At 42.8% G+C, this 17,106-nt stretch overlaps 1 protein-coding gene across 1 annotated transcript in view; it reads left to right on the top strand.

The window, feature by feature from the left end:
- LOC308158275 (5'-3' exonuclease PLD3-like) overlaps positions 1-7,840 on the top strand; it is a gene marked incomplete at both ends in the record, with an annotated part of 402,256 nt that extends 394,416 nt beyond the window's left edge. Inside the window, 4 exons of the mRNA XM_080531869.1 lie at positions 5,505-5,644; positions 6,479-6,644; positions 6,956-7,055; positions 7,653-7,840. Of these exons, the coding sequence (XP_080387995.1) occupies positions 5,505-5,644; positions 6,479-6,644; positions 6,956-7,055; positions 7,653-7,840 (594 nt within the window). The remainder of the gene's footprint in view (positions 1-5,504; positions 5,645-6,478; positions 6,645-6,955; positions 7,056-7,652) is intronic.
- Positions 7,841-17,106: the final 9,266 nt, after the last annotated feature.

Raw genomic sequence — 17,106 nt, 5'->3', positions numbered from 1 at the left:
AAAATAAGATGATTAACAAGTATAAAACAGAGGTATAAATATAGTTTTGTTTGGTATTTTTGAAAACATGCTTAAGTAAAAATGTGTTTATAAATGTTTCTATGTCTTGATTATGCACTCATAAGGGAAAAACCACTAATGTAAAAAGGTTAGGTGCATTAATATAGTTTTTTGTTTGGTACTTTTGAGTTTTCTGTTAAGATGCGTAAGTGAATTTTTGTTTATAAAAGTTTCAATGTTTTGATTATGTACTCATGGGGAAAAACCCATACATGTAAAAAGGGTAGGCGCAATAAGCCATGGCTTCAGCCTACACCTTTTTGGTCCTGGTGTTACGCATTGTGACTGTGTACATTTTTAATATCTGTATTATGAATTGTAAAGGGACCAAAATAAACATTCTCAATCAATACAGCATGCAAATATTGTGTGCAGGTTTTTATCATAATATGAGTGTGTCACTTACTATGATATCAACTGTATGTTTCATTGTTTTGGACTAATTGTTCTTATTTTTGACTTTGACCAAAGTCTGTCTCAAATGAGAACCACCCACAGATAATCTCTCTAGAGAGGGATGAGGTGGAGCTCTCCTCAGAGCCCCTCTCCATGGTGAGGACGCCTCCCATGACAGGTGAGGTGAAGATCCCCAGTGTCCTCGTGGAGGAAATGACCCTCCACCAGACCCTCCAGTCTGTTGATGAGGCCAAGGCAGAGCCCCAGGACATCATGACAGCCCCTGAAGTTGTACCCCCTCCTCAGAGAGAAGAGGGCCCCAGGGCCAAAGAAGCATGTATCCCTCCACAGACGGATGGTTATGAGCCCCAATCTACCCCTCCACAGAGGGATGAGGTGGAGCTTCTTCCAGAGGCCCTCTCCATGGTGAGGACACCTCCCATGACGGATGAGGTGAAGATTCCCAGTGTCCTCATGGAGGAAATGACCCTTCACCAGACCCCCCAGTCTGTTGATGAGCCCAAGGCAGAGCCCCAAGACATCATGACAGCCCCTGAGGTTGAACCACCTCCTCAGAGAGAAGAGGGCCCCAGGGCCAAAGAGGCATGTACCCCTCCACAGAGGGATGAGGTGGAGCTCCTTCCAGAGGCCCTCTCCATGGTGAGGACACCTCCCATGACGGTTGAGGTGAAGATGCCCAGCGTCCTCATGGAGGAAATGACCCTTCACCAGACCCCCCAGTCTGTTGATGAGCCCAAGGCAGAGCCCCAAGACATCATGACAGCCCCTGAGGTTGAACCACCTCCTCAGAGAGAAGAGGGCCCCAGGGCCAAAGAGGCATGTACCCCTCCACAGAGGGATGAGGTGGAGCTCCTTCCAGAGGCCCTCTCCATGGTGAGGACACCTCCCATGACGGTTGAGGTGAAGATGCCCAGCGTCCTCATTGAGGAAATGACCCTCCACCAGACCCTCCAGTCTGTTGATGAGGCCAAAGAGGCATGTACCCCTCCACAGTGGGATGAGGTGGAGATTCCCAGTGTCCTTGAGAAAATGACCCTCCATCGGACGATGATGAGGGATGAGGTGGAGCTCCTACCAGAGGTGGAGATTCCCAGTGTCCTCCTCTTTACCCACAGGGATGAAGACACAGCACCGGAGGTTGTTACCCCTCCCCAGAGGAAAGAGGTGGAGCTCCTCCCAAAGGCCCTGTCAGTGGTAAACACACCTCCCATGACAGGTGTCAACTCTCAGGCCAAGGCAGACAGCACGACACAGTTTGCCTTCTGTACAACATTTAATCCCCAACAGAGGGACCAGGGGGACATCTTCCCTGACGCCGACCCCCCATCAAAGTGGGATCTGGAGATGGGTGCTGTGGGTGTGGCTACAGGTGTGGAGGAAATAACCCTCCACCAGACCCTCCAGTCTGTTGATGAGGCCAAGGCAGAGCCCCAGGACATCATGACAGCCCCTGAGGTTGTACCACCTCCACAGAGGGAAGGTTGGGAGCCCCAATCTACCCCTCCACAGAGGGATGAGGTGGAGCTTCTTAGTCAGGAGGTTGAGCCTCCACAACAGCTTGACACTAAAATGTGCCTCTGGAAGGTGGAGCTCCTTCCAAAGGCCCTCTCCATGGTGAGGACATTGCCCATGATGGTTCAGGTGGAGCCTCCTAGTGACCTCTTCGAGGAAGTTGACCTTCTGGACAAGGCAGTGGCCAAAAACACTGTGACCCCGACACAGTTTGCCTTCTTGAAGGCATTTAATCCCCAACAGCGGGACCAGTGTCACCAGCTCCCTGACACCAACCCCCCATATAAGTGGGATCTGCTGGAGATTGGCGCTCTGGGTGTTGAGCCTCCACAACAGCTGGGAGTTCGACCGAAAACCTGCCTTGAGGTGAGACCCCAGATTACTACACACAGGGGTAAAACATGCGCTTCATCAGAGGACAAGGGGCAGGATTTAGATCCAGCTACACCTTAAGGTCCACATTTAACTATCATCTTACAGCAGTCATATTCTAACTGTACAAGCATTGCTTTTTATCCAACTCATTCAGGTTAGTTTCATTGAGCAGATTTTATTTATATAATTATTTTTTCACAGAGCATGCCCTTTCCATCACCTCCACCAATGATGGCTCCACCAACGACAGCTGCCCTTAAGATGGTTCCCGTCATGAAGCCTTACTGTCTGTGGGATCCTCCATCTACCACTCCAGGACACATACACTCTAGGAGTGCAGGTAATTACTGCTGTGGCTTAACTCCTTACACCCAGTCAGTCTGTAATGATTATAATGACTGTGGTGATGATGGTGATGATGACGATAATTTGATCATGTTTTTTTTTCAGTCTGTAATGACTGTAATCAGTACTCAAGTTGTAAAAGAAAATCAGGGGGGGATGGTGGATTTTATCATATGGGGACAATTTTAGCATCCCCACAGGTAAAATGTAAAAATGTTGGTAAAAATGTCAATTGCATGTGTGCGCGTGCCCCCTCGCCCACAGTATTTTACTCAATATGCGCAAAACTAAATGTTGAAATAGCAGTAATACCACGTTCATTGATAGAATGACATAAGGGATGGAAAGGGGGGATGGCAGTTTTAGAAGGGGATGATTTTTACTGTTTTTATTTCAGAGGGGATGCCATCCCCCCTCATCCCCCCTCAACTCGAGTGCTGACTGTAATGATTGTGGTGATGTTGACGAACATTTTATCATGTTTTTTCCTAGTAACAATATGTCCAGTGAGGAGGTCCCCCGAACTTCTGAACCCCAGTGTAATGGCCTCCACGGGTCCAGGACAGGGACCTGGAGCGCTGCTGGACCCAATGGACCCCGCAACAATGATGGACCCCGCAACAACCATGGCGCCCATCCCCAAGACACTGGAGAGTCAGTACTTATTTGAGCCATTTGTTTTCTCTCTTCTGCGTTGAGTTACATTATGGTTATGACTGCTTTTAACAGACAGAGAGTAATGTGTTTTTTAATGTCTCTACAGCTACCAAGGAGAAGGGCCATGGTCTTCTGGGAAATGTTGTGTCCCATATCAGGAGAGTTGCCAGTTTAGGTAAGACCCTCCCAGCTATTTTAAGACCCGTTTTAGACATTTTCACCTTTGGTTTACTGCTTTCTGTATAATGCAGAAAACATACTGTATATATATTCATTATTTCCTGAACTTAAAATGTGTTCTTTACAGTAACATGCAGCTTGACTGAAGTAACAGTGTAAATGACTTTTTTCTTTCTTTCACAGGCTATGATAATCCCCAAAGGAGCCTTTTCACTGATACCGATTATTTAAAAAAAAAAAACTAAAAAAATTCCCAAAACTTCTCGGCATATCAAATAAAATAAAAAGCATTCCCACCGCTTCTCTCATTCATTCCTTAAATCAGATGGACTTGTGTGTTTTACCTTTTATCTTTCCATAGTGTCATTTGCTCTCTGAGTTTAGACAGGTATGTTGGAGGTGTACTACATTGTAATGTGCTATGAAGAGCTTTGCATTTTTTTTTACTGATTTATTTGCCCTGCAATCAACTTGTCAGTCAATTGTTGGAATTTGGTATTTTTGCTCTAGGCACAGAGTCACCCATATTCGGCACCCCTAGAGCAATTAGGGGTTAAGTGCCTTGCTCAAGGCCACATGCAAGCTCCCTCCTGAGGCAGGGATCAAACTAGCCAGCCAACTGCTAGCCAGCCTCTCTAACCTCTAGGCTACCTACCAAAGCATTGATCCTTCCCAATGTGAACTGGATCTACTCTGACCAGTGTCAAACATCAAATTGAGCAAACACCGCAACATAAGGTTGAACTAACCCTTATCTTCTTTGCAAGTGGCATAGATTGTTACCAGGGCCGTTACCAAAACGTATAAGAGGAAGTTACTGTAATGTAGCCGCTAACACGCTCGCGACGTTGCAAGCTAAACTCCAAAATGCTAGGTGACAGAGCAATAGACCCAGAATTTTTTTTAAAGGATTTTAAAAATACTTTTATTGACAACAAGAAATGTTTGATGAAAAAGAAAAGAAAAAAAGAAACACACATGAAAAAGCATAATCAAAGTTAGCTCTTTGCGCAACAGCATCCTTACACATAAGGACAAACATGGTTTGAGGAAACATCATTAAGGCCCCTTCAAGTGAATTGTCAAAACAAACAGTATATCAACTCTTCAATCCAACATGGTGTTTGGCTTTCATCATGGCATTTTTGTAGAACAGGAAAAAACTGTCAATAATATGACCACGTTGGTGACTTGTAAGAACTTGAACAGGCAAAAACATAGGACAATAGGGAAGCAGCTTGGTGAGAAGGCAACAACTGGTGGCGCAATTATTAGAAAATGGAAGAAATTTAAGATGACGGTCAATCTCCCTCGGTCTGGGGCTCCATGCAAGATCTCACCTCGTGGGGCATCAATGATCATAAGAAAGGTGAGGGATCAGCCCAGAACTACACGGCAGGACCTGGTCAATGACCTGAAGAGAGCTGGGACCACAGTCTCAAAGAAAACTATCAGTAACACACTACGGCGTCAGGGATTAAAATCCTGTAGCGCACGCAAGGTCCCCCTGCTCAAGCCAGCGCATGTCCAGGCCCGTCTGAGGTTTGCCAATGATCATCTGGATGATCCAGAGGAGGAATGGGAGAAGGTCATGTGGTCTGATGAGACCAAAATAGAGCTTTTTGGCATAAACTCCACTCGCCGTGTTTGGAGGAAGAAGAAGGATGAGTACAACCCCAAGAACACCATCCCAACCGTGAAGCATGGAGGTGGAAACATCATTCTTTGGGGATGCTTTTCTGCAAAGGGGACAGGACGAATGCACCGTATTGAGGGGAGGATGGATGGGGCCAAGTATCGCGAGATCTTGGCCAATAACCTCCTTCCCTCAGTAATGCTATGTGTGGGGATAGTTCTTGCAAAGAAATGTTGCTGCTGATAATGTCTGTGTCGTGTAGTGTCGTGAACTATCCCTTTAAAACTACCCACATGCTAACAACAACATCCTGCCTCCCCAGAGCTCCCCACCATCCTTCTGTGCCGCGGGGAGGACCGAAGACCTTCAGTCCATCCTGAGTGTCATGGAGGACGCACAGCACTTTGTCTACATTGCTGTCATGAACTATCTCCCCACCACAGAGTTCTCACACCCCAAACGGTCAGTCAGCCTCCTAGGGAACTTCACTGCCACTTTAAGTTCAGGGAGACTGGGGAATTAGCCCTTATGCAGCCATCTAAAGTCAGTTTTGCTTACCGTTTTGCTTAGGAAGTTACATTTTAGAGAGCCTCCGCTCTTGAGCCAAAAAGGGAAATAATGCCCCAAAATGATCTCGTTGCTCACCGAGAGGCATTCCTCCCAATGCCCATGAACTCATTAACAGCTTCTTTTTGCAGTAAGTAAGTTTGCAGGCCTCAGACTCAGGAATGTTTAGTCTAATAAAGCCAAAATTAATAGATTTATATAAATATAAAAATGTGTGACAAACAATTGCCTAGTAGTATTGTTCAATGATAAGTGTTCTTGGAGGTAAAGTTGAAGTTTTGGAGAGGCAAAGCTGATGGAGAGTATTATTCTAGCTCATTAGTCTTACTCTTGGGGCGGCTGTGGCTCAGGAGGTAGAGTCGGCGTCTAATGATCACAAGGTTGGCAGATCGGCGGTTCGAGCCCCGGCTGGCCACATGTCGAAGTGTCCTTGGGCAAGACACTGAACCCCAAAATTGCTCCCAGTGAGCGGGACGGCGCCTTGCATGGCAGCTCGCCGCCATTGGTGTGTGAATGTGTGTGTGAATGGGTGAATGAGAGGCCTTTGTAAAGCGCTTTGTAATAAGGCGCTATATAAGTCAGTCCATTTACCATTACTCTAGCTCATTGGTCAGATGGCTCTACCTACCAGCATGTCTTGTAAAAAGGCTCCTAGAGCGTTTGTCTGTTATGGAATGAATAAAGCCCCATCTCTGGGCCCTAACCCTGTGGGTCTGGCGCCCTCTGTAGGTACTGGGCCGACATTGACACTCAGCTGAGGCGAGTGGCATATGAGAAGCGTGTGCGCGTGCGTCTGCTGATCAGCTGCTGGGCCAGCACACAGCCTATCATGCTGCCCTTCCTGCGCTCCCTGGCCTCGGTCCAGGAACCCAAGAGAAGGCTGGACATCCAGGTGGTGAGTAGGCCTAGACTTAAGAGTTGCTTTCTTATTTTGTCACTTTACTGTACGTTCGTTTTTAGACATAATCCTCATGTTGATGATTCATCGACATTGTTTTGTTTATGTTGTTAATAAGCTACGTCCAGAAAGGATGGAGGTGTTTGGGTGTTGAACAGTGTCTTCTTTAGGTTGTAAGCAGAGATGTATGTGTTGGTTGCTTGGTTGAGAGTATGACACGTTTAGGCACAATATGGGCAAGTCATTGGGCACAGGATATCACATTTAAAAAGAGCTTATGGTACCATTTCTGCTTCTCTATTTTCCAGAAAATCTTCGTTGTGCCAGCCAATCCCAAGCAAAAGGAAATACCCTTCGCCAGAGTTAACCACAACAAGTACATGGTGACAGACAAGGTTGCCTACATAGGTAATACACCTCTCTCCTAGACTCAACAGTAGTGAGATATATCAACATTAGTGAGATCAAAGTCATCCTTAAGTCATCCTTAGGAAGCATTGTGAATCATTGTTAGACCACTGATTCACTCTCTCAAAAACAGGGTCAATTAGAATTTGTGAAGTGATTTGAGTTCACAATTCCAATATTTGAAAAAACTTCCTTTTTTCCAATTTATTGAGAGGTCACTGAAAATGAATGCCCTTTTAGCAATCATTGATTTAAAAAAATAAAATAAAATGTACTTCCTGAATCAACTGCATTGAAATTCAACTGTCCCCAACCCTATCTGAAATAAAAACCTGTTTGCTCAGATATCATTTGAAGCATCACCCATTGTATCTCTAGGCATAGCTGTTGAGGGTATTTTATGTGTCGACTTTACACAAATAGGACATTTTCATTTCATTTGTCATTTTACGCAGATTCTTTATTGAAATCCAGTGTAACAGATCCCATCTATCAGCTCTAAGGCATCTTGTTTCCTTGTGTTCTCAAGGTACCTCTAACTGTTCTGGTCTTGTGTTCTCAAGGTACCTCTAACTGGTCTGGTCTTGTGTTCTCAAGGTACCTCTAACTGGTCTGGGGACTACTTTGTGACCACTGCTGGGTCGGGGCTGGTGGTGAACCAAACTGCGTCCCAATCGCTTGGTGGCACGTTCCAGTCACAGCTGCAGGCCGTGTTCGAAAGGGACTGGGAGTCCTCCTACAGCAGCCAACTTAACCAGCACACTGACCTCAAAGACCTCTGTTAGACACATACACGTACAGAGTTAGATGAAGTACCACCACCACCACCACACTTCTCCTGCCTCTAACAGTGACTCTGACCTCCAATCCAGCAGAGGGTACTTACGATGTACATTTCGTCTCTGGGACGATTTTAAAGATTATAGCATCGTGTTAATCATTATTATTTTTTGATAAATGCTGATTTAATAAAATTTAAAAAGCCATCTATCACTTATCAATGATCAAAAACTATCAACTAGTTTCTAGAATACAATAGATGTATGGTTTAAAGGGTACATTTTCACAGTAGCTTTGGGAACTCTAAATCCCAATCAATCTCAGGGAGAAATGTATAGTATCTGTAGAGTTTTTTGATTGATGTTTCTTGGCATGCTGGTTTCTTCTTTTTAAAGGTGCAATTCTTAATTGGTTTTTCAGCCACATTTCTGGCAGCTTCTAGTTTGGGTATTATACAGTGGGGTGGGCACCCCTAGTCAAAATGCCTTTTACAATTAATATCTAAGTGAAAAGAAGCAAACCTAACCTATAAATGGTACAAAGTTAAACATGACATTTTCATCACATTTTAAAGTAAGATACATTTTTATCTTACAGTTTCAAAATAATAAAACAAGGAAAAAGGCCTTGTGCAAAGGTTTGGGAACCCTGTCAGCTAGTAGTTTGTAACTCCTCCTCGGGCAACTATAACAGCTTGCAAACACTTCCTGTAGCCTAGTAAGAGTCTTTCAATTCTTGTTTTTGGAATTCTTCCTGGCAGAACACCTCTTGCTCAGAAATATTCTTCGGCCTTCTTCCATGCACGGAATGTTTGAGATTTCTCCACAGATTTTCAATAATATATACGGATACTTTAGAAGGCATGGAGTTACTTCAGAATATATAGTTCAACCCTAGAATTATATTCACCTGACTCATTGAAGCCGAGTAAATCACCTTGGAGTAAAACGTTTTTTATTATAATAAAAAAGAAACCTTGCTTTAAAATGGGCAGAAAGGTGTCATGTTTAACTTTGTAGCATTTAGTGTTCAGGTTTGCTTTCAATCACTTGGAGATTAATTGTAACAGACATTTAAACCAGGAGTGCCCAAATCTTTGCACCCCACTGTTTGGCAGGGGAAGGGTTAGTTAACTTTTGATTTTGGATGCTATTAAGGTAAGACAGTTGTACTACGCTCATTAGACATTTATAAGTAATATTCTGCCTAAACATTTAAATGAAAAACAAAACAAAACCCAGGTTGTGCCTTTAATGCTTCATTTGTGTTACCGTACTTGCTTTCCAATGCAGGCTGGATAATATGGGCTTTTAATTCATTTTAAATCTTCCCTTTTAAAACAAGTGGATGTTTCCCATAGGAATACATCATGGCTGAATTTACATCCTTGAATAATAATTGAGAAAGTCCAGAAATTCCCTTTAATTTCCACCATGTGGAGTGTGTCTAAAATATAAGTACAGTGGAGATAGTTGTTGAACAGCAGTAAAAAAAGGAATGTATTGCATATTTGACAGCAAGCACTGGAATTAAATTCCTACACCATCACTCCCCTCTACCCTTTTTGGGTAATGTTCTTAAATTGAATTCATAAAGTTATAAACCACTTTATTGTTAGTGGTTTTATGCAGAAGTGTGGATAATTATCTTTCCTCCAATTTGCATGAATGAATAAAACCATGAATAAAACCATGCAACCTCTTGCTAATGATGAATTGATTTATTTCCAAAACCGTATTCACTGTGCTGTCAATCAAAACAATGACAAGAACACTACTTGTGTACTCATGTCATCTTTGAATTATTAGCAGAGTGTCTTGTGGCGAAAACATCCCGTTGGATCAGAGAGAGACTGCATCTATGAGTTTCAATTCATTGCCCATGAACTCATTAACAGCTTCTTTTTGCAGTAAGTAAGTTTGCAGGCCTCAGACTCAGGAATGTTTAGTCTAATAAAGCCAAAATTAATAGATTGATATAAATATAAAAATGTGTGACAAACAATTGCCTAGTAGTATTGTTCAATGATAAGTGTTCTTGGAGGTAAAGTTGAAGTTTTGGAGAGGCAAAGCTGATGGAGAGTATTATTCTAGCTCATTAGTCTTACTCTTGGGGCGGCTGTGGCTCAGGAGGTAGAGTCGGCGTCTAATGATCACAAGGTTGGCAGATCGGCGGTTCGAGCCCCGGCTGGCCACATGTCGAAGTGTCCTTGGGCAAGACACTGAACCCCAAAATTGCTCCCAGTGAGCGGGACGGCGCCTTGCATGGCAGCTCGCCGCCATTGGTGTGTGAATGTGTGTGTGAATGGGTGAATGAGAGGCCTTTGTAAAGCGCTTTGTAATAAGGCGCTATATAAGTCAGTCCATTTACCATTACTCTAGCTCATTGGTCAGATGGCTCTACCTACCAGCATGTCTTGTAAAAAGGCTCCTAGAGCGTTTGTCTGTTATGGAATGAATAAAGCCCCATCTCTGGGCCCTAACCCTGTGGGTCTGGCGCCCTCTGCAGGTACTGGGCCGACATTGACACTCAGCTGAGGCGAGTGGCATATGAGAAGCGTGTGCGCGTGCGTCTGCTGATCAGCTGCTGGGCCAGCACACAGTCTATCATGCTGCCCTTCCTGCGCTCCCTGGCCTCGGTCCAGGAACCCAAGAGAAGGCTGGACATCCAGGTGGTGAGTAGGCCTAGACTTAAGAGTTGCTTTCTTATTTTGTCACTTTACTGTACGTTCGTTTTTAGACATAATCCTCATGTTGATGATTCATCGACATTGTTTTGTTTATGTTGTTAATAAGCTACGTCCAGAAAGGATGGAGGTGTTTGGGTGTTGAACAGTGTCTTCTTTAGGTTGTAAGCAGAGATGTATGTGTTGGTTGCTTGGTTGAGAGTATGACACGTTTAGGCACAATATGGGCAAGTCATTGGGCACAGGATATCACATTTAAAAAGAGTTTATGGTACCATTTCTGCTTCTCTATTTTCCAGAAAATCTTCGTTGTGCCAGCCAATCCCAAGCAAAAGGAAATACCCTTCGCCAGAGTTAACCACAACAAGTACATGGTGACAGACAAGGTTGCCTACATAGGTAATACACCGCTCTCCTAGACTCAACAGTAGTGAGATATATCAACATTAGTGAGATCAAAGTCATCCTTAAGTCATCCTTAGGAAGCATTGTGAATCATTGTTAGACCACTGATTCACTCTCTCAAAAACAGGGTCAATTAGAATTTGTGAAGTGATTTGAGTTCACAATTCCAATATTTGAAAAAACTTCCTTTTTTCCAATTTATTGAGAGGTCACTGAAAATGAATGCCCTTTTAGCAATCATTGATTTAAAAAAATAAAATAAAATGTACTTCCTGAATCAACTGCATTGAAATTCAACTGTCCCCAACCCTATCTGAAATAAAAACCTGTTTGCTCAGATATCATTTGAAGCATCACCCATTGTATCTCTAGGCGTAGCTGTTGAGGGTATTTTATGTGTCGACTTTACACAAATAGGACATTTTCATTTCATTTTTCATTTTACGCAGATTCTTTATTGAAATCCAGTGTAACAGATCCCATCTATCAGCTCTAAGGCATCTTGTTTCCTTGTGTTCTCAAGGTACCTCTAACTGTTCTGGTCTTGTGTTCTCAAGGTACCTCTAACTGGTCTGGTCTTGTGTTCTCAAGGTACCTCTAACTGGTCTGGGGACTACTTTGTGACCACTGCCGGGTCGGGGCTGGTGGTGAACCAAACTGCGTCCCAATCGCTTGGTGGCACGTTCCAGTCACAGCTGCAGGCCGTGTTCGAAAGGGACTGGGAGTCCTCCTACAGCAGCCAACTTAACCAGCACACTGACCTCAAAGACCTCTGTTAGACACATACACGTACAGAGTTAGATGAAGTACCACCACCACCACCACACTTCTCCTGCCTCTAACAGTGACTCTGACCTCCAATCCAGCAGAGGGTACTTACGATGTACATTTCGTCTCTGGGACGATTTTAAAGATTATAGCGTCGTGTTAATCATTATTATTTTTTGATAAATGCTGATTTAATAAAATAAAAAAAGCCATCTATCACTTATCAATGATCAAAAACTATCAACTAGTTTCTAGAATACAATAGATGTATGGTTTAAAGGGTACATTTTCACAGTAGCTTTGGGAACTCTAAATCCCAATCAATCTCAGGGAGAAATGTATAGTATCTGTAGAGTTTTTTGATTGATGTTTCTTGGCATGCTGGTTTCTTCTTTTTAAAGGTGCAATTCTTAATTGTTTTTTCAGCCACATTTCTGGCAGCTTCTAGTTTGGGTATTATACAGTGGGGTGGGCACCCCTAGTCAAAATGCCTTTTACAATTAATATCTAAGTGAAAAGAAGCAAACCTAACCTCTAAATCAGGGGTGGGGAACCTTTTTCCTGTCAAGGGCCATTTACATTTTTAGAACATCCTTCAAGGGCCATTGTTACGGCCTGGCTCTGGACCATAACAAAAAGGGACACACACACACCATGTATAATCAGAATAACAATAATTTAATAGAACTAAGGTATGCCAAACTGAACAATAATCCAATGGGGTATGAGAATCAGTGTATCAGTAGTGTAAGTGAGTGAATGCAGGAAAGTATGGCGAGGAGGGTGTTGTACGGTGTAATATAGAATAATGGTGCTGGAGGAGAGAGAGAGAGCTTGTGGACTGGAACGCCTTTTAAGCTGTAACCAGGACACCCAGTCAGCTGTCCCGAGTCCTCCTGATTAGGCTCCAGCCACGGCCACCGGGTAGCCTACCTGCTTGGTTAGGAAACAAACAGACTGTCTTGGTTACCACAGATTTATTATTAATTAAATAATTAATTAAAACAAATTATTGAACACATATCGGACTTACCTAATGCGATGGCTGGAACTGTTTCTCTTCGGCGAGGCGTTTGGTGTCAGCTGGTAATGATGATGATGCTACTCGCAGCTGGTTTTGCAGGTTTGGGTCAGTCAGTCTTGAGCGGAACCGAGTCTTTGCAAGAGTCAGTTTTGAAAAGAACTGCTCACAGCAGTAGGTGGTCCCAAACACTGACGCAAACTTCAGTGCATGTCTCCTCAGAATGGGAAAATCCTCAGCACGTACATACAGTTTGTAGAAGTCCAGCAGAGGGAGGTTGTTGTACCTAGCTTTGAGCTCGTCATTGCTTTGCAGCTCAATGATTTCGAGTTGTAGGTTGTCAGGCACATCAGCTGGTTCCACATTAAATGGCGTGGCAAATATGTTCAGTTCCCTTTGCTTACTTTTCACGTCCTGGAACCTCTCTCCAAATGCCTGGAGGAGTTTTGCACACTCAGCAGCATATTCAGATGTCACAACAGGCTTTTGTTCTTGCAGAGTGGGAAAGTGGAGAGTGTTTCCCCTTTCCAGTTGCACTTGGTCACAGCTTTAGTTTAGCTTCAAATGACTTCACATTTGATTGTAGAGAGCTGAGAAGCTGGTTGGGACCTTGGAGCTTGACGTTCAGCTCTGACAGGTACTTGGTAATGTCCACCATGAAGCCCAAATCACACAGCCACTTGCTATCACTGAGTTCTATGACAACCGTGTGAGCATATTTCCGCGACTCAGCCAGCGCACCTCACAGTGGTAAACCAGATCTCCGTACTCTGACTCTAGTTCACTCAGTAGCTCTTTGAACTGGCGGCTGTTCAGCCCTCTGCTTTTGATGACATTTATGGTGGAAACGACAGTTGTCATCACATTGTTGAACTTCAGGGACTGTGCACACAGATTCTCTTGGTGTATGATACAGTGGCATACAACTAACTCACTTGGATCGAGACTGAGACGACTAATTTCCTTTTTGACCAATGCAGTCAATCCCTTTTGCGCGCCAACCATGGCTGGGGCTCCATCCGTTGCCAGGCCACTTAACTTGTCAAACTGCAGTTCGAATTTGTTCATAGCCAAAACAACTTGCTCAAATAAATCCGCACCTTTGGTGGTGCCATGCATGGCTTGCAAAGACAGCAACTCCTCCCTCGTATGAAACTCGGCTATAATCCCCCGCACAAAAATGGCCAGTTGGGCGGTGTTTGTTATGTCTGTTGTCTCATCGCAGGCCAGAGAGAAAAACTGGAAATCTCTTGCGGTGTCCCTCAGTGTTTTCTCAATATCTTGTGCCATGTCAGTAATCCGATCTGAGACAGTTCTTCGAGACAAACTGACACTTTGGAACAATTTTACTTTGTCCGGTGCGAGCAGCTCCGCCGCGGCAATAATTAACTCCTTCACAAATTCTCCTTCTGAATGCGGCCTCAGCTTCTTAGCGATTAGCTCACTCAACACTAAACTAGCATGCGTAACGTTGTCTCGGTCAGATTGTGGTCTTGTGAAGACTGCTTGTTGAGCACCCAAACTCCGATGGAGAGCGTTAACTTTATCCAAGCGTATTTGTCCTTTCAAGTTGTCCAGGTTAGCATGTTTTGAGTTGTAATGACGTTCGAGGTTCGACTTTTTCATAACCGCGAGCGCCTCCCGACACACAAGGCATACTGGCTTGCCTTTTACCTCAACAAATAAATACTTGTTTGTCCATTTGTCTTGGAAAGTGCGACATTCTGCATCTACCTTTCTTTTCTTGACAGCCATGTTTGCATTCTGATTACTTTCTGAATGAAGCGATGACAGGAGATTATCACGCAATGACACATTACGTTACGCACGTGACCATGAACGTGACACAGACAGATAGACAGCTGTCCGTCACTGACCCTGAACGTCACGTTCAATAAAAATGTTTGTTTTATTTTATTTCATACATTTTTATTTTTATTATAAAAACGTGTTTTATAGGAAAAATAATCGCTCGCTGGAGATTTTATTTAATGTTGTATTTCTAATGTTGCTTTTGTTTATTTTTATTAATTGCCTCGTAGGCCGGATCAAACGGTCTCGCGGGCCTTATACGGCCCCGAGGCCGGAGGTTCCCCACCCCTGCTCTAAATGGTACAAAGTTAAACATGACATTTTCATCACATTTTAAAGTAAGATACATTTTTATATTACAGTTTCAAAATAATAAAACAAGGAAAAAGGCCTTGTGCAAAGGTTTGGGAACCCTGTCAGCTAGTAGTTTGTAACTCCTCCTCGGGCAACTATAACAGCTTGCAAACACTTCCTGTAGCCTAGTAAGAGTCTTTCAATTCTTGTTTTTGGAATTCTTCCTGGCAGAACACCTCTTGCTCAGAAATATTCTTCGGCCTTCTTCCATGCACGGAATGTTTGAGATTTCTCCACAGATTTTCAATAATATATACGGATACTTTAGAAGGCATGGAGTTACTTCAGAATATATAGTTCAACCCTAGAATTATATTCACCTGACTCATTGAAGCCGAGTAAATCACCTTGGAGTAAAACGTTTTTTATTATAATAAAAAAGAAACCTTGCTTTAAAATTGGCAGAAAGGTGTCATGTTTAACTTTGTAGCATTTAGTGTTCAGGTTTGCTTTCAATCACTTGGAGATTAATTGTACCAGTCATTTAAACCAGGAGTGCCCAAATCTTTGCACCCCACTGTTTGGCAGGGGAAGGGTTAGTTAACTTTTGATTTTGGATGCTATTAAGGTAAGACAGTTGTACTACGCTCATTAGACATTTATAAGTAATATTCTGCCTAAACATTTAAATGAAAAACAAAACAAAACCCAGGTTGTGCCTTTAATGCTTCATTTGTGTTTCTTGCTTTCCAATGCAGGCTGGATAATAAGGGCTTTTAATTCATTTTAAATCTTCCCTTTTAAAACAAGTGGATGTTTCCCATAGGAATACATCATGGCTGAATTTACATCCTTGAATAATAATTGAGAAAGTCCAGAAATTCCCTTTAATTTCCACCAAGTGGAGTGTGTCTAAAATATAAGTACAGTGGAGATAGTTGTTGAACAGCAGTAAAAAAACGAATGTATTGCATATTTGACAGCAAGCACTGGAATTAAATTCCTACACCATCACTCCCCTCTACCCTTTTTGGGTAATGTTCTTAAATTGAATTCATAAAGTTATAAACCACTTTATTGTTAGTGGTTTTATGCAGAAGTGTGGATAATTATCTTTCCTCCAATTTGCATGAATGAATAAAACCATGAATAAAACCATGCAACCTCTTGCTAATGATGAATTGATTTATTTCCAAAACCGTATTCACTGTGCTGTCAATCAAAACAATGACAAGAACACTACTTGTGTACTCATGTCATCTTTGAATTATTAGCAGAGTGTCTTGTGGCGAAAACATCCCGTTGGATCAGAGAGACTGCATCTATGAGTTTCAATTCATTTTCTATCACTATTTCTGTGAACATCAATTTTCATTATGTTTACCGCCGCTATTACGCTCTTACACAATCAGCCTACACCAAAAATAACGCTAATTCACAGACTTCAAACCATTTATAGGTACTAACGTTCTGAGGAAATGAAGCATGTGAGTGAGGGATTTTTTTAGTCATGTAATAATAATAATAATAATAATAACTTATTTGTATAGCACTTTTCCTATATCAATTAGACTAGGTCTGCTAAAGGCTCTTGTCCTCGACCGCATTTTGAGAATAGACTCAGACCAACTGAGGCAAATATGCTCAATGACCAGCTGATGCGCAGGTGAGTGTATGTTAGTTAATAACTGTAATTAATTAGGGAGAATCTATTCAAATGAAATTGATTTGTAGACCCATGAACCGAGCGGGGGGCGTGGTTATGTCAGAAATTGGTTGTCAAAGAAAATGACGTCACTGGCGAAATTGGCTTTATGACACATTAGAATTAGAATCATATTTCTGTTCTATTGTAGCCTATTGCTGTGTCGTTCTTCTTTGAGATCACTCTGTTGCAGACGACGATCAGTTAGAGAGATAGAAAATATACTACTACTGTGTCATTACATATCTACTACAAGAGAGAGCATCATTTCAATGCCCCCTACTTTACAAACCAAGAAGACACAGCTGCCTTAGAGGAGGTGGCCAGTGGCCTATCATGGATACCACTCCCGTGAGTAATCAAACCTCAAACACTGACTATAAAATGGGGGATATATTACTTAAAATAAGCTAAATTACCTGCCAACAGAACAGGACAATTTAAAACTAGTGCAGTCGGACAGAAAACAAGCATATATTGCCTTGATTTAAGATATTTCATCTTACTTAGAATTCCTTTTTGCAGTGTGGACGGTGTGGACGGTGTCCTGTTGACGGGCAAAGCAGAGCACGTAACGCTC

This window comes from Nansenia antarctica, assembly GCF_963989245.1.
Source record: "Nansenia antarctica genome assembly, chromosome: 5".
Taxonomy (NCBI): domain Eukaryota; kingdom Metazoa; phylum Chordata; class Actinopteri; order Argentiniformes; family Microstomatidae; genus Nansenia; species Nansenia antarctica.
Note: the sequence above shows the minus strand (reverse complement) of the source record. Positions and strands in the feature narration are given on the sequence as shown.